This window comes from Dendrobates tinctorius, unplaced genomic scaffold (assembly GCF_039654945.1).
Source record: "Dendrobates tinctorius isolate UK_male_01 unplaced genomic scaffold, ASM3965494v1 ptg000075l, whole genome shotgun sequence".
Taxonomy (NCBI): Eukaryota; Metazoa; Chordata; class Amphibia; order Anura; family Dendrobatidae; genus Dendrobates; species Dendrobates tinctorius.
Window position 1 is genome coordinate 39,536,823 of NW_027361743.1, and position 20,362 is coordinate 39,557,184.

General features: G+C 46.9%; 1 protein-coding gene across 1 annotated transcript; it reads right to left on the minus strand.

The window, feature by feature from the left end:
• Positions 1–11,323: 11,323 nt before the first annotated feature.
• Positions 11,324–17,049, minus strand: ZAR1L (zygote arrest 1 like). Its single transcript, XM_073583184.1, has 4 exons — positions 16,464–17,049; positions 13,950–14,042; positions 12,636–12,710; positions 11,324–11,650 (listed from the first exon to the last, which is right to left on the minus strand). The coding sequence occupies exons 1-4, from the start codon at positions 17,031–17,033 to the stop codon at positions 11,507–11,509; spliced, it is 882 nt and encodes a 293-aa protein (XP_073439285.1). The 5' UTR covers positions 17,034–17,049; the 3' UTR covers positions 11,324–11,506.
• Between the last annotated feature and the right edge of the window lie 3,313 nt (positions 17,050–20,362).

Here is a 20,362-nt window from a genome sequence, read left to right on the forward strand (position 1 = left end):
AGGAGTAGGCCCCAACTGCCGACTGCAGCGGGGTGATGTCAGCTGCGGGCGATGATGAACAGGCCGCAGCCGTGGGCTGAAACGGGGCGGCAGCGGGCAGGCCACAGCCGCAGGCTGAAACGGGGCGGCAGCGGGCAGGCCACAGCCGCGGGCTGGAGTGAAGCGGCAGCGGCCGCGAGAGGCGGCAGACAGGCCGCAACGGGCTGGAGAACAGCGGCAACGGCTGCGGACGACCGCGGGCAGGTCGTGACCCCGGATTGGAGTGAAACGGCAGTCTCTTGTCGGTAAGTTCGGCGCTTCCTCTCCCCTGTAAATCTCCCCTCTGCCGCTGGTCTCCTCTCTGGTCACCGTCTGTCACTCTGGCCCTCTCAAACTCCCACAGTCTCTTGTTTCGTGTCTGCCGTTCCGCCATCTAACTCCCCTGCGCGCTCCCTGTCCCTTTTATACTCGCCCCTCCCCTTGCTGTCCTGTCACTCCCACCAGTCCACTCTCCTCCTCCGTTCCCCGGGTACAGTTCCCTTAGGAAACTAGATGGCGGTCCCCTTGGTTCTGGCCCGAACACTCTGCGGGGGCCCTACAGCTGTACAGTCCTGCTTCGCCACAGAGCGGAGCTTGGGAGGAACAGAGCACTATTTGCCTCCTGGATTGCAGATTTTCCTAGAATAGTTTGTGGACTCCCTATACAGAGCCCCCAAGTGCTAGAAGAGCAGAATCCCCTTTTAAATTTAACCATTTTTTAAACTATACCCCCTTTGGTAATTTATCTACAGATATAGTGGTGATTTTGACTCCATGAGTGTTTTCCAGAAACAAGCAGCAGTGGATGTTACAGATCTGCTACTGTAGTGCCCGTACGTTGCAGTCACCAGTGTGCCATGCCCAGCTCACGGGTGCATGCCTCCAGAAGCACAATTTAGGCAGGTGCACATCACTACAGAAATGCCAAACATGTGGACACTAAATGTCATTTAGGCACACTGTGGGGCTCAGAAGGGAGAGGGGCACTTGGAAACATAGAAGTTGCTGGATTTCTCTTGGGCGTGTGAGGAGCCATAGCGCTTTTCAAGGGTCTTTATAGAACCAGTAATGTGAAACTGGGTGTAGCCTTGTCCCATACACTTGTAGGAAGCCATGGCCACACCCCATCTAGTGACGTTTCCAGTCAGTGGAAGTCTGAATAGAGGGCACAGCCTCGCTTTATACAAGTGTATGGAGAGCAAGGCCATGACCACTGGCCTAGAGTATGTACAACTCAATCTTACCCTCTGGTCCCAGGTCTGAGGCCAGTGAATTCCTGCAGTGTACAATGTGTGCATTTGTATTCATAACAGATTGCAGACTTATCAGTTTTTAATAAACCCCTTTAAGATTCCCCACACACACACTCTGTTGTAGAGATTGTTGTAGCTGTTTTCGTTCTGACCCAAAGTCAGGCATGCCAGATCACCAGTGAGGCCAAATTAGGAGTTTACGCCTTTAAATTACAAGAGCTTGGAGAAAAAGGAAACTGCACACAGATTGTGAGCAAGTCACTTTATCTGACGTAATGAAACACAAGGCAATATTTTATACCATTTACAACAAATGTAACTCTATGCAGCCCCCACCGTTTACCCAGGGTCATACCTTGTTTACCATGTACCCAGAACACGTTGTGGCTGACTATTGAGAACATATATGATAACAAGTATAATCTCCTTGAAGAGGAGACTATCAGACTGCTGCGTCATGAGAATAAATTCTAGCAATGAAAGGAAAAGGCAATTAAAGAATTAAAGGCAGTTAAAGGCAAACCATTAACCCTTCTATATCAATTTCCCCCTTTTGTAAATGGTATAATCCTTGCCACGGGGTCAGCTGATGTCCACAAAGGAGCTACTGTCGCATGGGTCTAGTACCCATAAGGGGGCTTCCTACCTGCTTCGCCCATCCACCCTCAGTGTGGACACTCACTTTCCCCGTCAGCAATGGCTATCTGGGGTCTATGATACACTATGGAAGGTGCAGCCTTAGATTCCTTTTTCACACATACATTATTCAGTAGCTTAAGTAATACATATATTAGCGCTTTTACAGCTACATAAAACAATGAGTAAAACAACAAAATTTGCATACACATCTGTACAATGCCAAAAATCCATCCTGCTAGGCCATTAAACCAATTTGCTGGATTTAAAAAAAAAGAGAATGTGTTACCCCACCAGGAGTCTCTGTTTAGACTGTGTTGTTTTGACCATTGGTCTCTAAGTTCACCTATTTTGTCTATACTGGCCCTGATCTGGAGATTGCCAGCAGGGTCAATTTAATTACAACAAGTGGGACTAATTATTTGACACATTCCTCCTTTTCCTGTCAGGTAATCTAGTACTATAGTATTTTGGTTAGTAACTATGATTAATTGTCTCTGCATTGTATTAGTTTCATTAAGAACTTCAAGAATCTGGAAAATCTGATCATCCAGGTAGTCGGTAGCTTCCACTAATTTATCCCACATTTGTATTATGAAGGGGTATATTAGCATCCAGTACTACTGAATATTTTATTTGTTATCCCCATTTCAACTAGATGCGGCCTACCATTTGGACAGGGCTTATTGTCTGCAGCCCTTCTATACAAGGTGTGAATTGGGACTGCTGCTGTGTCTATTTTACTATGAGGAACTATGAAAGTGGCTGGTGTCAGTTAGCAAGAGTGCAAACTCCTCTTTTGTCCGGGCTCACCCACCTGTAGGCACGATGTCCGCACACTAAGAATACTCCTTCTGGGAGAACACAAATGTGACCAGGGGTCTGTATACATTGCTATGAACTCAAAAGTCCTGACATAGGTTTAAGGGCAACCCAAGTATTATTCATTTGTTTTCCGTTTATACCAAATGTATATTTACCCCTTTCTTCCCTTATTATTTTGCCCGTAGATGCTTTACAGCCTTCAACACCATCTTGGTATACTGTCTCATTAACCTGTGTTTGATCATGAGTGTATATACGGAAGCAATTATTGTCCTCACCACAGGTATTTGCTCCAGTGTGTTGAAAACTGAACCACAGTCCATCATTGGGAATGAGGTCTGAGTGAGGGATTTCAGTCCTCCTCCTGGCGATCATACTCTCGACACCACATTTGTACCTTAGGCCGCGTTATATTAAACTGAAACCAGGGATTAGCGGCCCATCCGATTATAGCCAATGATGCAGATATATCACGGGGCACATCTTTTCCCCAATACCTAGATTGAGTCCAAGTCTCATTGTGTATGCAGTGTGGGGTTAACACCTCCCATGGCTCCAGAGGTAAGGCTAAGTACGGCATAGTCCTTGCAGATACTGGGCTGTGTGTACAGATCCAACAGTCTACCAATTTCTGTCCTTCCATGTCCTTTATAAGAAGAGCATGATGTCGAATAAGTTTGTTGTCCCAGTCAACATTTAAGAGTTTGTCCTGTGTTTCTGTAGAGTGCAGTAATCCTGTCACTGCCATCAAGGTGATTAGAAGTAATTCTGCTGGTGAAAGGACCTTCTTGCAGTGACTGGTGTGGATCCAGGTGGGCTTTCCCTCGAGTTTTACTGAGGTGGATGTGGTCAGCTGGACTTGGAAGGGACCGTCAAAGCGTGGGTCCAGGCTCCTTCTCACGTGTCTGCTTATGACCACCCAAACATCTGGATTCAGCTGGTGCACGGTCTGCACTGGCATTAGGACCTGGAATGGTTGAAAACACATGTTTATGTACCACATTGTCTTTTCTGCAAGGCCTGGACATAGGTTGTCATAGCACCATGTTGCATTTGTAGCACCTGTGGGAAGTACAGACCAGTCTTTGGTGCACTACCAAACAGGACTTCAAAAGGAGACAAGCCTGTCTTTCTATTTGGAGTGTGTCTGACTGAAAAGAGTGCAAGAGGCAAGCACTCTACCCAGCTTTTTCCTGTGTCTGCCATGGCCTTTTGAATTTTCAGTTTAAGTGTCCCATTTAGTCTTTCCACATTCCCACTACTTTGTGGTCTATATGGTGTATGATATGCTTGCTGTACACCCAGGGCCTGCATGACTTCCCTCATTATTTCTCTAGTGAAGTGTGTACCCCTATCGCTTTCTATGGTTTCTGGGACACCATACCTGCAGATCAGTTCTTTCATCAGTTTGTCTGAAGTCGTTTTAGTATTTGCACACTTTACCGGATAGGCTTCTGGCCAACCAGAGAAGAGATCTACACATACTAGGACATTTGTGTGGCGCCCCTGAGGGTTCAGTCACCACAGAGGTACTGCACCTCCTCCTGAGGTGCGGTACCCCACCATTCAGGTAAGGTGGAGACCCTTGACCACGCTCCAACACCTGCATCCCACACAACACAGTAGTGTAGCAAAGCACCCTTTGGTGGCTCCCTGCTTGAAACACGAAGCGTGCTGGGAGGTGGGTGGAGTTGACTTTGCACAAAAGAGCGGGAAGAGGATAGGATATAGGGAGTTGGTCACAGGAGTCTGATGAGGTCGGACCTGTGTAAGGAGATCCCCTGAGAGGGATGAAGGAGGGAAAGTGCTGCAGCCGACCTTAGTGATCTGGGTCCGCTGGCACAGGAAAGGAACACTGAAAGAAAGCCTGACTCTCCATAAGAAGGAAAAGATTAGTACGGAACGTGAGGAGAGGAAGAGAACAGAGGATTGAGGGTTAGAAGAGAACCCCTCTCAAGTTCTAGGCGCAAGGCCGGGGTCCGGTTCCCGAGGTTGTTTGGATACTTACAACATGGTTGGTCCTAAGAAAAGACCGCGAACTGTCCTGGGCCTCCCCTGTCTGAACTTCTATGCGACAGCAACATGGCCCACCCCCCGAGGGGTTCGTATACTGGCCTGGTATGGAGAAGTAGGAAAAAGACGCCGCCCCCCAGAAGGAGGAGCGGAAGCCAGTGGCGGGAAAAGAGCAGAGACAGGAAGAAGGAGAGAGAGAAGCCGCCATCATGGAGGGAGAAAGGAGGCCTGAAGAGCGAAGGGAGGTTGAGCTGAATCTCCCAGGCGCAGCAACTGAAGGCTCCGATCTGGCTTCCACAATGAACCGCCGGCAGCTGGAGGAGGAAATAGCCCAGCTGACAACCCGTCTGCGACTGAGGCAGGAGGTCTTACGGAAGTTGAGCGAGCAGCACGCCCAGGAGGGGCCCTACACCACCGGCACCCCCGGACCCGGTACTTTCACCGACGGTACCTGCCACCGCTGCACCGGACTATCCTCAGGCAGCGCAAGTTTATACCTCCACGCTGTCTATACGGCTGGTTGCGGCATGTTTGGAAGAGTCACCGGAGACCCCGGGAGCTGAAGCCGTGCTCCCGCCTGGACCTGATGCGGCTGCGCAGGTTCCACCGGAGGCCCCTGCGGACCTGGAGCCACCATCTGCTCCACCACCGCCGCCACCCGGACGAGCCACTCCTGTGGACACCCCTGCAGCTGCCCACTGTCTCAGGCCTGCACCGGAACACCGCCAGGAGGCCCCAGGTGTTTGTTGTCCCTGCACCTGGGAAGGCCCTGGGGTGTACGCCCGTGGCAGCGTCAGGACAGGTCGTGCTGGACCTTGTCTGGGATCGGGACGCTGAACCCTGGGGGGGAAACACCCGAACCCCCGGCAGTGGCACCCTTGTCCACAGTGGGTAGAGGCAGGTCACGGGAGGAGAAAGAGCCTTATTATCAGCAGACCCTCCGCCAACTGGCAGCAGAGCAGAGGGAGAGGGAGCAGCGGAGACTGGCGGTGCTAGGTCCTGATCTGGACCGGAAGATGCTGGTCACTATGGTCCCCGGGATGCAGCTGGATGGGGACAGGTTCTAAATGTGAACCATGAAAGAGGATTCGGGTTCACTGCAGACCCCAAAAGAAATAGTGACCTTTTCTTTAACCGGCGGGACGTAGAATCACACCTGAGGAAGGGACACCCTGCTAGAGATCTGCAGCCAGGGGAGTACGTGACCTTCACCCGGCATGAGGGGTTAAGAGGATGGTATGCCATGAACATCCGCCGCATACCTGAAGAATTGCTGGCAACTTATAAAAAGGAGAAGGCGTATGTACCCCCAGCAGGAACACCCCCTGCAGTGGTGATCACCCCTGCCAAAGTACCCCAGGCAGCAATCCACCCAGCTGCCACCACCTCGTCCTATGTCAATCCGTCTGCAGGAAGAGGATGTCAAGAAATTCTTCCGTGGAAGCAGCAGCCAAGAAAACCAGCTTCCAGTACCCCAGGAGGGGACCCCCAATAAAGAAACATTCCATTAACTTTGTTACCCAGGAGGGTATTTGCACCGTTGTGCCTTATTTGTTTATCGTGGTTCTTTTTCTGTTTTCCAGTTTTATTGCCCAGCTGCATTGGCAGCATATTTTTCATAATTGAACTGTGGAGATCATGAACACTGAGTGATCTGGACTGTGTTTGTAGATAGTTTGCACCTCTTTAGGTGCCCTTTCTTGGTTTTACATAGACCTTTTGAAGATAAATACTACCTCACCTGGAGCATAGCTCCAATCAAAGGACACTGCAAGAGATCCCGGCTGGGAGCGGTGTCCAGCACTTACAAGAATTATTGAAGTTTTTGATGTGAAGTATTTGATAATGTGTCTTATGAAAGTATTAATAGATAGAAAACAGCTTTTATGAAGAATGTAGTTAGCCACAGTAACTTTTATAGGAATGTTTTAATAAAGAGATGAGAAATGAGAATAAAGATTTGAAAGATGTAGGTGATGAACCAGGCATCGGCGGTTATCACTTAAGGTTAATGATAGAAAGAAAATGTGAAGAAATGTGTTGATGCTGAATACTTGAAGTGGTAGTGAGTTATTGCCAAAAGCACTTTTGAATTAGGACTTTAGATAGTTAATTAATAATTGTTTGCAACGTTCAAGAATGATTGCCTCTCATATTGAGAAGATTAGATAAGTATTGTTTATTAAGCATTGCAAAAATTTTGTATGTTCCTGTATTTGTGTTGTATTTTGTTTTCTTGCAGCCCGCGGACGTGCTGTGTTTAACGGGGGGTATGTGGTGCCCCTGAGGGTTCAGTCACCACAGAGGTACTGCACCTCCTCCTGAGGTAAGGTGGAGACCCCTGACCATGCTCCAACACCTGCATCCCACACAACACAGTAGTGTAGCAAAGCACCCTTTGGTGTCACCCTGCTTGGAACACGAAGCGTGCTGGGAGGCGGGTGGAGTTGAGTTTGCACAAAAGAGCGGGAATAGGATAGGATATAGGAAGTTTGTCACAGGAGTCTGACAAGGTCAGACCTGTGTAAGGAGATCCCCTGAGAGGGATGAAGGAGGGAAAGTGCTGATCTGGGTCCGCTGGCACAGGAAAGGAACACTGAAAGAAAGCCAGACTCTCCATAAGAAGGAAAGGATTAGTACCGAACGTGAGGAGAGGAAGAGAACAGAGGATTGAGGGTTAGAAGAGAACCCCTCTCAAGTTCTAGGCGCAAGGCCGGGGTCCGACCCCCGAGGTTGTTTGGATACTTATGGTCCTGCAACAGACACCGGAGGAATAGAAGTTTGTCATCACTTTATTCCCACATCAGACTTGGGGGCCCAACAGCAATGAGATAGAGAGCCGGGACTTGGTAGCAGAAAGTCCCCGAAGCAGGCTACAGCTGTCTGCCGTACAAGTAGAGTTCATAGGAATATCTGACAGGAGGAACTCCAGTGTAACTCAGTACTGTGAGTACTTCATTCAAAGGCGCTAAGAGGGAGACGTTCAGCAAAGGCACATATGTTGGCGGGGTGTTGGAAAGGAGTGCTTCATCTTGCCTGGAGGTTGACTGAGCTCCTGACCCGGAGGACACGGCACCGATGCGGGCTCTTGAGCCACCACAGACTGTGAGTAAAGCTTTGGAACTACATGCCTTGGTGTCCTCTACTTATTCCTGCGTCAACTTGCCTAGCACTGCTACATCCCTTGCGCCCGACACTACACCATCTAAGTGTCGCTTCATTCACTCTGCCCTGGGACTACAGCCCTGGCAGAGTGGGACTACCTTGCCGAACACCACAGGTGGCGTCACAACTTACAAATTGACACTGAGCATTTACAATGGGTGCCCAGGGCCACGGGCCGGGTTCCAGCTACCGTGACATCCCCCATTGAGGACCATCGGTCCCGGTACCGAGTACCCCACTGCCCTGGGTGTGAGGGCGACCCATTTGCACACTCCTACCTTGTGTAGCTGTATGTAGTCAATCTGCAGTCTCTGAAACGGGTAGAGAGGCCTAGGTGTCGCTTTCTTAGGGACTTTTACTGTTTTACCTGGGTTGTGCTGTGCACAGATGAGGCATGATTGTACAAGTTTCACGGCTGCGTAACTGAAACCAGGAGCAATCCAGAAGGCATCTACCATGGCACACATGTGACTTGAGGTGTGAGTGGGGCCATGTGTTGCTTGCGCCATGATTGGGAACAGGGATTTTAGTAAACACATTATCCTTATTCTCCCATACTCTATTTGAGTTCAGCTCCACTCCCAGCTTCCCTTCTGTTTCGGCAGCCTGTTGCTGAAGGGATTTCAGGACATCTAGGCTCAGTGTGGCTGAAAAATGCTTACTCCCCACCACCATCCACTGCTCCCTAGGCCACCTTGCTGCTACTTTAGCAGCCTCATCTGCCCTTCTGTTGCCCTCTACCTCCACAGAGTCACCATTCGTGTGTGCTTTTTACCTTGACAATGCCAACCTGGACTGGTAACATCAATGCCTTCATTCACCAGCTCTGCATTCTTAATGGATGTACCGGCTGATGTAAGAAACGCTCTGCTTCTCCAGATGGGCGATAATCATGGGCTTATTTCCCCATGCATAATTCAAATTTGTGTAAATATTAGCGACTTTACCTGCAGCAGCTCGACACCTCAGCGAGTGCCTTCAACTCTGCCATGTGCTGACATGTGAGGAGGGAGTGGTTCAGCTCGGATTACATCATGTGAGGATACTACTGCATCCAGTGTAGAATCGTCCATCCTGATGGTATCTGGAGCCATCTACCAAAAAAAAAACCCTCAAAATCTGCATTAGGAACAGGGTTTTTCATGAACGTGTGCAAAACCCACTGTCTCCTGACTCATCAGTTCTATGCAGTAATTTCAAAGTATTCTTCCTCACTTGCTAATACATCACCAATTCCCCTTTTCTGAATCCACAGGCAGGAGGGTGGCTGGATTCAGAACATTACATCTTTTGAGGGTGATATACTCAGGAATTATTAGAGCAAATTCAAGTCGGAGCTGTCTGACCATAGACTGATGTTTTGGTTGAACGTGTACGAGTATGGAATGGATGTCATGTGGAGACTAGATTGTTGAAGGAAAAAAGTCAGCGTGGTCTCACATACCTTTCCTAGTAGTAGCGCAGCTTCTACTAACGCACGGACACATGTAGGTCTACTGGGTGAGAGGCAAGGAGCCTTCCTGCCACACCTTGGTAGGCTCACTGACTTGCTACGTGTGGCCTGTAAGACAAGGTCCAGGCACACTAGAAGGGCATTTCAGAGGAAAGGTGAGCTGTCGGGAGAATAAAGGCCCCGTCACACTAAGCGACTTAGCAGCGATCCCGACACCGATATCAAGGTGTCAGGATCGCTGGTAAATCGCTATGTGATCGCTGGTGAGCTGTCACACAGACAGCTTCACCAGCGATCAGCACAGCGATGCCGAGCGCCCGGCATCGCTGGCCATCCTGTAAAAAATAGAATCAAAATAAAAAATATTGTTATTCTCACCTTCCAATGTCCCATTCAGCCATCCTGCCTCTCTCCACGCTCCGGTCCCATTGATCCTTTGCACGAATGACCGCGAGATGTCACAGTCTCGCGGGATAATAAAGTCTCGCGGTCATTCGTGCAAAGGATCACTGGGACCGGAGCGTGGAGAGAGGCAGGATGGCTGAACGCGACATCAGAAGGTGAGAATTTTTTTTTTTTTTTTTTTTACACACCTGATCGCTGGTCTCCCGCCTGTCACACACAGCGATGCGTGCTGGCCAGCGGGAGACCAGCGACCAAAGAAATGTCCAGAGATTTCTTCCAGTGATCCCGGCAGGGGGGCCGCTCGCTGACACACACAGCGATCTCGCTGGTGAGATCGCTGTTATGTCACAGAAGTTGTGACTCAGCAGCGATCTCGCTACAGAGATTGCTTAGTGAGACGGGGCCTTTAGTTGAAGCCATGTGCAACTTGTTCTGTTTACAGTTGGCGTCCCCATTGGGATCCAAGACAGCTATGCAGATTGTAAAAGACAGGAGGAAAGGAAGCATTGAAAGATGTGGGACCAATATTGAAAAAGGCAAAAGTGCTAGAGTGTGAATGTACAAAGAAGGCACAGACAAGGGAAGATAGCAAGTGAATACATGATGTTTGAGAATGTGCAGCAGTACGGAAGTAAGGTGTATTATGAGTGTTTTGATTAAACTTCGTCGACCAGAGACCCAGATAAACTTGTACAAACTGTGGTCAGACTCAGACAAACCCAGACTGAATAGCTACTTGTGTGACCTGTGCTACCGACCTAAGCGAGTTGCGCTAAATTCTCAAGTCGGTTTATGCGACTGTACCCCTTGTCTGCCCATTTCAGCAGTAACCGTCCAAAGTACATCTCTGCTCTCTCCTTTTTGCTGTGTCACATTAGTCAGGAGTACAGACTGCTCTGATTGTTTCACTGTAGCCCATTGCTTTAGTGACTCACAGTACGTCTCCCCAGACCGTGCAGATTTATCATGCATGCCCCAAGCCTGATTCCTTGCCACATCTGTGTGTCTTAATTGTGTCCTAGTACATCACCTGCCTATAAACTCAATCTCTCTAGGTCTGCCCAGGTACACTTATATGTTTGCTGTATTTCCTTTGTAAAACGAGACAGGTTGGTACTCAGGATCAGGCAGCTGCTTCAGCATTGCTAGCTGGTCAGAGGGGAACAAGGGATAACACTCCTGCATCTTTCTTACTCTAATCACCCTTCTAGGTCCTGATGGGGTTGGTCGTCTGGTGTCTACTGTCAGCTTACTCCCCAAAGGTTAATGTCCCCACTACCCACACTATTATGTCTGCTTCCTATGTCACTACATCTGATTTGTCCTGAAACAAAACCCCTTTAGTCCCAGGAGCCATTACCAGTGACGACACAACGAGACAGCCACCGGAAGCAGAAGTGGAGACTCTGTGCTGGACCCAGGATAAAGTAAAGACTTCACCCCCACCTCCCCTCAATCCAGAAAACCAAGAGTTTGTGGTATAAATCCAAGCCTTGATACTGCAGAGCCGCTTGCACATTACACCCAGTGACGACAACGTTTTGCACATGCCAAATTGTATATATTTTAAATCACTTTATTTACAATGTATACAAAATGGTGCTACGCTACAAGACAGATACAAAAAACCTTCAGTCCATTTACCAATGCCGGGTCAATAGCCATGATTCAGTGCCAATTCAACAAAGTGCTACATGCATTGAGCAAAGTGCGTGTTGTACATAGCCGCCATGCTCTTCTACACAATATACTTGAAGCTGTACGTGTTGTCACATGAAAGCTTTTTGTTTTTGCAGCGACCGCACAGTTCCTGGCGGTGCGGCCTCTTCAGATCTATGTGCCTTTTCTTCTGTGGACAGGAGCAGCGAGTCTTGGAGCAGACCTAAAAGATATCAGAATGGAAGTAATGTATTAAATATCTAAAATTCTCACCAAGTAACCCTCGGGGGGGGGGGGGGGGTATCAGATATAAATCTTCAAACCCTAAATATACCAAGTGTTGGGGAGATTAAAAAAAAAACCCATCTTGTTCAACACCAAGTCTGTAGATGTGGGTGGATGGACACCATACTGAAAGGGCAGCTCCAGAGGGAAAACAAAGAAAGCTTTATTTCTTCTGGGAGCCACCAACTTTTGTTAGGTACACAGCCTTCCTACAGTCGCAGCAATTGTACTGGCAGCTCAGTCTGAAGGGCAGTGTATAGCCACCTGTCTGTGCCAGGGTGTACTTACATTGACAGCCAATTGCTATTAATGATGACAAGCAGCAGCACCACCTCATTTGTATGGCAAAGTGGCAGCTCCCAGGAAGAATAAAATCCATTTTCTCCCAGGAGCTGCACTTAGTCAGACAGCCACTTAGGCTATTAACAGTATATCTGACATAACAGGTTCTCTCTAAGTACTATGGAAGATTAAAAAAAATTCACATGTTATTGGCCAACTTTAGTTAACATTGCACTAAATTTTAGTCCAATTCATTCTCAATCCCCATGACATGCAGTCTGGACCAAGTTTTAGATCTCTTGTGTGAGTGGCTCTCCCAGTAATATAGGTTGGAGGTGAGCAGTGTATCCAGAGTGCTGGTGTCTTACTTGGCATGTAGAAGTTGTGCCGATATGCACATTTCCTATTCATAGACCGTTCTGACTCAAGCTTTAAAAATGGAAGCTGGTGCACACTGGCAATTGCACCACTAAGCGCCGCTGTCAGAACTCTGTTGCATTTTAGAGAGGAACTTGTCAGAATAATGCTGCCTGAACTACTGGTACCATGAATCAGACACTGCAGCTATACAGTCAAGTTCACATATGGCAGAGGCCATGGAGTCATTTGAACCACATGGTGCACTTTACAGTTGCACTTACTTGGCATTGAATTGCTTCCACTCTGTAGGGATTGAATCCTTTTTGGCACTTGCGACAAAGTTGTTTAAAATAGACCTGTAATAGACAATTTTTTTTATAAACAGCTCACCCCAGGGTAAGTAAAGGAATCAGCCAAGTCACACTGACCATGGACTGCCAAATAAGTAAGTTTCGTAGCAACTTTTTGCCATGGCAGGCCAGGCAACCAGTTATCATTTCTTCCTGCCCTGGCAGAAGGAGATGTCGGATGGATGATGGCAGTGAGGGACATTCAGCAAGTTGCCCAGGACAGCAGGATCCAGATCTGGGACCAATGGATTTTGTTCAGCAGTTGTCGCAGCCATAGCCTCATTCTTACACAAGCTTCACTAGGAGGTCCTGCTTTGTCTGTATTTACATCCAGCATAAATCTTGAGTTCTCTTCTACACAACCATCTCCTGTATTGCTTTTTTTATGCATCCCCCTTGGAGTTTTTGGTGCAGATTTAAAAGCAGTGTTTAGTGTACAAACTAGAACTATACCCTGCAGTAACAGTAATGTATGTACACTAGGGTACATAGCTGACTGACAAAAATCTCATCACAATGAGAGAGTGGAAGTTGGGACTTTACTCTGATTTCCCGAGACAGTGTCCCCAAAATCTGGATTGTCTCGCTGGACCTGGAATGTTTGGGAGCCATGCCAAACTGTTCACTCAAGGGTTACAAGATATTTAATTTATGGCCATTTGATTGTAAACACCCACCAAACTTGGCCCTTCCAAGCCAGAAGCATCAGACTCCAATACACAAAGGGCCAAAATTATAGCTTTGACAAAGTCATGGGCCAACCTTGATAGAAAAAAAAAAAAAAAACCCACACAAGATGCCCCCCATATGCATGGTATGACATGACTATTGTACCACCCTAGGGACAGTATGGTGACCCCCATCAGTGATACCTCAGCCAGTTCCCCACACAGCATTGGACCCAAAATAGACAACTCAAGACGAAGAAAAAAACCCCTTTCCTCAATTTCCTACCAATCGGCAGCAAGCTCTGAAGCTCTTCACTGCCTGGCACGTTGTAATTTTATTGTGCCCACTGCACTGAGGTCAGGTGCAGAGAGACCATCAGCTAACACCCCCTTCATCACAGCTGTCCTCAGAATTCAGGACGCTGACGCAGAGCAGGGGGCTGTCAACATGTTACAGGCCAAATACTCGCCCATGGGCCGGAGTGCAGCTTGTGTTCTAGGAGAACATGTGGTTTGTGTGGATGAGCAGTCCTATTTAAATGCAGTAAATCCATGTTGTGATTGGGATGAGTCTCACCTTGTTACTCCCAGATATACACCACACATACGCACTCTCCCATCGGGTTTTGCAGTCTTTGCAGTGGAAGTAGCCATATTTCTGTTCCAAAAACTGAAAATACATGAAGATTAATGTTAAAGAATGACTACTGTGGATAATCGACAGTAGAGAGAACTACATCATTAAGGGTGTCTTCTGTGGTTCCCAATCAGAATAGCTAGCCAGTGTTGAGAGCCATGTTCTCCAATCTTAGGTGTCCCATGAACAGCAGAGTTCTTTGGGCAAACCTAGAAGACTGCCATGGAGGCTTCCCATCTATGGCTGGCTAGCCTCACAAAATGACTTAGTGCCACCTAAAACCACCACCACAATGGGAAACAAATCTGGAACTTGACCCCATTTAATATCAGATGGATCTGTCAGATGCCACCATATGACCCACCTAGCAACTACATCAGTTTCTATTTAGAACAGAAGAGATGATGCAGATGTGAACAGAACCTAATGGTATGGTCAGATAGTTTGGGCCAAGATCTGACCACCACACAAATCCAGACAAGAAGCTGCAGCACAGTCCCATGGAAAGATGTGGCCATCGGTACGAGATAATGGCCAAAATACCAGGTGAACCCCCCCATATATAGGTGAATGTTGGGAGAGGCTGACGATGTCTTCTAATGCGTATAGGGAGTATCCAGACTCCTTTGGTGTCAGGAAAGGATCAGGCAGTAAAAACGCAACATGCCCACTCCTTTTGTACGCCAGCGAGATAAGTGGAGTACCTTGCTGCATATTCAGACCTGTGTACATCAAGGCCAGGTGCTAGCACCATGGTGTACATCGTGTTTTTTTAGTGCATCTAAAAAGTTAGCAGTACGGATGTAGTACACAGCCCTGCACCAACTGATGGGGACCAAAGCCAACAGGTCACTTCATGTGGGGGGGGGGGGGGGGGGTTATAAATTTCCACCCCACCCCCATGAAGAGACCTGTTGGCTTTGGTACCCATCAGTTGGTGCAGGGCTGTGTACTACAGCCCTACTGCTGACCTTTTGGATGCAGAAAAAAAAAAAAAAAAAAAAAAACACACACAAACACATACTGATGATGTACATCATGGCGCTAGCACCCGGCCTTGACGTACACATCTGAATATGCAGCCAGGTACTCCACTTGTCTCTCTGGAGTACAAAAAGGACTGGGCATTCTTGGAAAAGCAATGAGTTTCCGCAGCGCTTTTCCATTTCATGGTGTCACTCCATTGTAGAGATATTCGCATTATTTTTGGAGGATGATATGAAGTCCCTGCTTGCTGGCCAGCTGGACATTCCTTCTAGGTTCACATGACCGAATGTGCTCTCCACTGGGCACTACATTCGAGATTTGGCAGGATCCCCACAAGACAGGATTCCAGGGAGTGACTGGCTTCTGGCCCATTAGTCTGTCAGACCTGCCACATTTTTTGTGCATGTTCAAGAGAGATTACTGCCAAGTCAGAGGTCAGCAAAGCAAATGGGAGAGTTCCCATCGGAATATAGCGACCAGAAGCAGTTTTAAAGGGGTTTTCTCCCTCCCATTCCTATCTCCAAGATCCTATCCCAACACATGGTGCAGTAGATATTTTAGCAGATACCTTCAGTTAAGTGTAATATAGGTTCTGATTCACCAGGTCAATGTCCCACAAGTGCAAGTATCCATAGTCACAACCACAGTCAGTTTAATGGTCAATCATAGCATGTAAGCCTGAAAGGGCAGGGTCCTCTCCCCTCTGTCAGTCTGTGATTGTTAGTTTACTGTAAGTGACATCTGTAATTTGTATGTAACCCCTTCTCATGTGCAGCACCATGGAATCAATGAACATCTAAGCTACTGCAATGCCATGCACTTGGGGAAAATTGACATAGCAAGTCAGAAGAACTAACTACATCTTTTTTCAGAGGCATTTGCTTAATTACTACACCTAAAACATACCGAGATAGGATCTTGGAGAGGAATACCCCTTTAACGTAATGCTCTGCAGCAGAGTGCCTGAATGGCTGCGCTTGCGTTCATACAACCCCTTCCAAAAAGACTAAGGCAATGGTCACACATGGTTTTTTTGCTGCATTTTATAGCACCAGCAAAAGCTATGACAATTCAGAAGTCGCACACTTACCCCCTGACTGAACTGGAAAACTGCTGCTTTTTTAAACTGCAGTGTCAGTTTCAGCACTCATCAATAGAGAGCGTGTGCAAAAAGATTAAATAAATTGATCAGTTTTTGCTGCGTTTTCAGCAGAAAAAGTGCAGAACAGCTTTATCTGGCAGTGTAAAACAAAGCTTTTAAAATCCATGAAAAAAAGCAACATGTGAACATGGCCTAAAGAGAAATCCCAAGATTACAACCAGTATTACTTGCAAGAAGCCCCCCACAGAGATTAAAAGGAGAGAAAGGTGTAAGGTGTAAGCTGGACAGTTTCCCTGGGCCATAACACAGGGGGCACGCCTTTCCTATCAGACCAGTGCTCCAGACCCCAGCCCGAGTGCCCATACCTGGAACACAGATCTCTTCTCATCCGCATTGATCTCTTTCTCTGGGATCTTTTCTGCCACCTGCTCAGTTGGTTTCTCTTCACGCTCTAACTTACGATCAGCGACCTCCTTGTAGTCGGTGAGGGCTGGGCTTTTGTTAGGAACACGGCCTCCCTGCGGGAGGGAGAACACCCTGCGATCCACCACCGGCGAGTACACGGCCACCGGCCGAGTGAACTGCACAGGGTTGGCCACATTGCTGGGAGGAGGCGGCGGTCTGCGCAGAGTGCGAGGTCCCAAAGAGCACTGGATCCCAGTATCAACCCGTGGGTTCACCTGCACCCCAATCTCCTTAGTATTGGCCTTCCGGAGCCATGGAGCAAGATTGGGGTTCACTTGGGACAGGATGGCTTTGAGCTGGGCCCGCTGGAAGTTGTCCAGGTAGTCTGTGGCCTCAGAGCTCTTACTCGTCTTCCAGGTTGTTTGCTTATTTCTGGTGGTTGTCTGCGGAGGCGGCCCAGGCGGTGCTTGTATGAAATTACTGCCATAGTTCGTGTAGGCATTACCAGGCGAGCACATGAACCCCGCCATACCACATGTATCTGATGGGTGGCGATGTGGTCGAGCCCAGCTTTATCCTGTCTGGACCTCCCCAGCACCAGCTGGACCTCGTCACCTACCAATTGCCCCAACTACACCCCGCAATACACATAGAGACGCCACAGCCAATCCGATCACTGCTCCAAGCACAAACATGTCGTATTCATTCTCACAAATAATAAAAATGGGTGAAATACAGAACATGTTTGTTTTTTTTTACGCTAAGCGCTAGATCGGCTAGGATCGGAGGGGCTAAAAAATCAATACAAAGATTCTGAAAAGCGAATTCTTGAAATGTTCACAAGAAAAAGTTACAGAATTTACCCAACAAAAAGGAAATGAACCGTCGTGTTTGTACAACGTTTTCTGATTCTGGGTGAAATGATAGATATACAGCTTAGGCCTGTTTCACACTTCCGTTTTTGTGTCCGCCAAACGGATCCGTTTCCGTTTTTTTGACGGAAACTGATGCAAACGGATCCGTTTTTTAAAAACGGATCCGTTTTTTTGACGGATCCGCGGTAACCGTAATGGAAGTCTATGAGACAAAAAAAAACGGATCCTGCAAAAAATGGCGGATCCGTTTTTTTACGGAAAACAACGGATTTTGACGGATTTGAAAAAACGGAAGTGTGAAACAGGCGGCCTGTTTCACACTTCCGTTTTTTCAAATCCGTCAAAATCCGTTGTTTTCCGTAAAAAAACGGATCCGCCATTTTTTGCAGGATCCGTTTTTTTTGTCCCATAGACTTCCATTACGGTTACCGCGGATCCGTCAAAAAAACGGATCCGTTTTTAAAAAAACGGATCCGTTTGCATCAGTTTCCGTCAAAAAAACGGAAACGGATCCGTTTGGCGGACACAAAAACGGAAGTGTGAAACAGGCCTAATTACATATACTAACAAATGGCTGGCAGCTCCAGCACAATATACTGTTTTCAGCACAAATCATTTGTTGATAAATTACAGTGTTTTTTTTTGCAATACCCGGATTCCATAACATTGGGATATGTATCTGCTCATTAACATATCAATACCCCCGATTCGGCGCTCACTAGCGATCAGTAAGCCCAAGTTCACACACGTGTATTTTGGGTCAGAGTGAAAGAAACGACATAGCCCGCACAGCACTGTGACCAATATTAGACTATGTTCACACCAGACGCTTTTGCTGTGTTTTTTTTTTTCTACTACAGCAAAACCTGCTCCCTTGGCAATAAAGAAGCTGCAGAAAAAAGCAAGTGTTGCTTGTATTTTTCTCGCGTGTTTTTGCTGCATTTTTGGCGTGCTACATTTGTGTCATAGAATCATAGAATCATAGAATCGTAGAGTTGGAAGGGACCTCCTGGGCCATCTGGTCCAACCCCCTGCTCAAAGCAGGATTCGCTAATTCATCCCAGTCAGATGTCTGTCCAGCCTCTGTTTGAAGACTTCCATTGAAGGAGAACTCACCACTTCTCGTGGCAGCTTGTTCCACTCATTGATCACTCTCTCAAAAAATTTTTTCTAATATCTAATCTGTGTCTCCTCCCATTCAGTTTCATCCCATTGCTTCTAGTCTTTGCTTGTGCAAATGAGAATAAAGATGATCTTTCTACAATGTGACAGCCCTTTAGATATTTGTAGACAGCTATTAAGTCTCCTCTCAGTCTTCTCTTTTGCAAACTAAACAATCCCAAATCCTGCAACCTTTCCTCATAAGACAGGGTTTGCAGACCGGTCACCATTCTGGTCGCTCTTTTCTGAACTTGCTCCAGTTTGTTGATGTCTTTTTTAAAATGTGGCGCCCAAAACTGGACACAATATTCCAGATGAGGTCTGACCAAAGAGGAGTAGAGGGCAATAATGACTTCACGTGATCTAGACTGTATGCTTCTGTTAATACATCCTAGAATTGCATTTGCCTTTTTTGCTGCTGCATCACACTGTTGACTCATATTCAGTCTGTGATCTATTAGTATACCCAAGTCTTTTTCACATGTGCTGTTGCTTAGCCCTATTCCTCCCATTCTGTATATGCTTGTATATGCTTGTATATACTGATAAAGTTTTGTGTAAAAAAAAAATCATATTCTATTTCATCAGGTTTTGGAAGAAAAAAAAGTCAGCAAAACCTGATTCCTGCGTTTTTTTAAGCTTTTTTTCACCACCCATTACTTTCAATAGGTGAAAAATGCTGAAAAAAACACTGAAACAAGTGATATGTTCTGTTCTGCAAAAAACAAGGAAAGCACAAATACTTAGGACAACAAAAAACAACAACGCGTGCAGGAGATTTCTGAAATCTCATAGACTTCGCTGGTACTGTAAAACGCAGCTGAAAATTTTCTGAAAAAAGCAGCAAAAACACCAGGTGTGAACATAGCTTTATTCATTTGGGGATGTTCAGATCAGTGTTTTTCCACATGGTTTGAATGTGCACATGAAAAAATTGGCAGCCTGCATGAGTTTTCTGTGAAAGTCGGACTGAACTCAGAGGCCATCAAAGTGCAGTCCGATTTTTTTTCACGGACTCATTAACTTCCATTGATGATTATGATTCCACTCAGTTCGAGGAAAAGTTCGGAAATGTGCATAGCCCAATAGACTATCATAGGTATGAGGGCTATGCGTGAAAACCAAAGCCAAAATCGGACATGTGAATGAGCCCTGACCCAACCGCCAAGGAGCAGTAAAGAGGGAAGCACGACTATGTGCACATCTGTCCGGGTTTGTTTTTTTGGTTGTTATGATTATTTGCAGAAAATTGACCAGTATTGCACAGTGTTGATAAATTAAGCAGATATTTAGAGAGAACACTTCTAAGACCCTGTGCACACATTGCAGGTTTATTGCATTTTTTTTCAGTGCAGCAAAAAAAAACCTGAAGGATTTCCTGATGCCAGCAAAGTGAATGAGAATCCTGACGTGCCAGGCACACATTGCGTCATTATTGACCTGCAGATTTGTCAATGCTTTCAGGTGTGAAATCTGCAGCAAAAACGTGAAAGAATTGCACACGGATGACCCCCGGACACGTGTGCGGCACCATTAGGCCTCATACTCACTGGCGATGAAATCGGAGGATTGCGCTCTGACCCATGTTAGTGAATGGGTGACATCTCACTTGCGATTTTTTCTCAGCCAAAATCGGTCTGAGAAAATAATCGCAGCATGCTGCGATTTGCCGCGATTTTCCTCAATAGAAGTCAATGGGTGCGATTAAAAAAACGGACCAAAAACGGACCAAAAACGGACCATCCGTTTTCCATCCGTTTTTAACGGATACATCCCCATTCTGTGGTATAGAACACTGTAAATGGTCCTGTAAATGACTGTAG

Coding starts and splice junctions, on each gene's coding strand:
- ZAR1L (XM_073583184.1), bottom strand. CDS start 17,033: ATGGCGGGGTTCATGTGCTCGCCTGGTAATGCCTACACGAACTATGGC. Junction 12,711..13,949: donor GTATATCTGGGAGTAACAAG/GTGAGACTCATC, acceptor TGTCTATTACAG/GTCTATTTTAAACAACTTTG. Junction 11,651..12,635: donor TGGAAGCAATTCAATGCCAA/GTAAGTGCAACT, acceptor GATATCTTTTAG/GTCTGCTCCAAGACTCGCTG.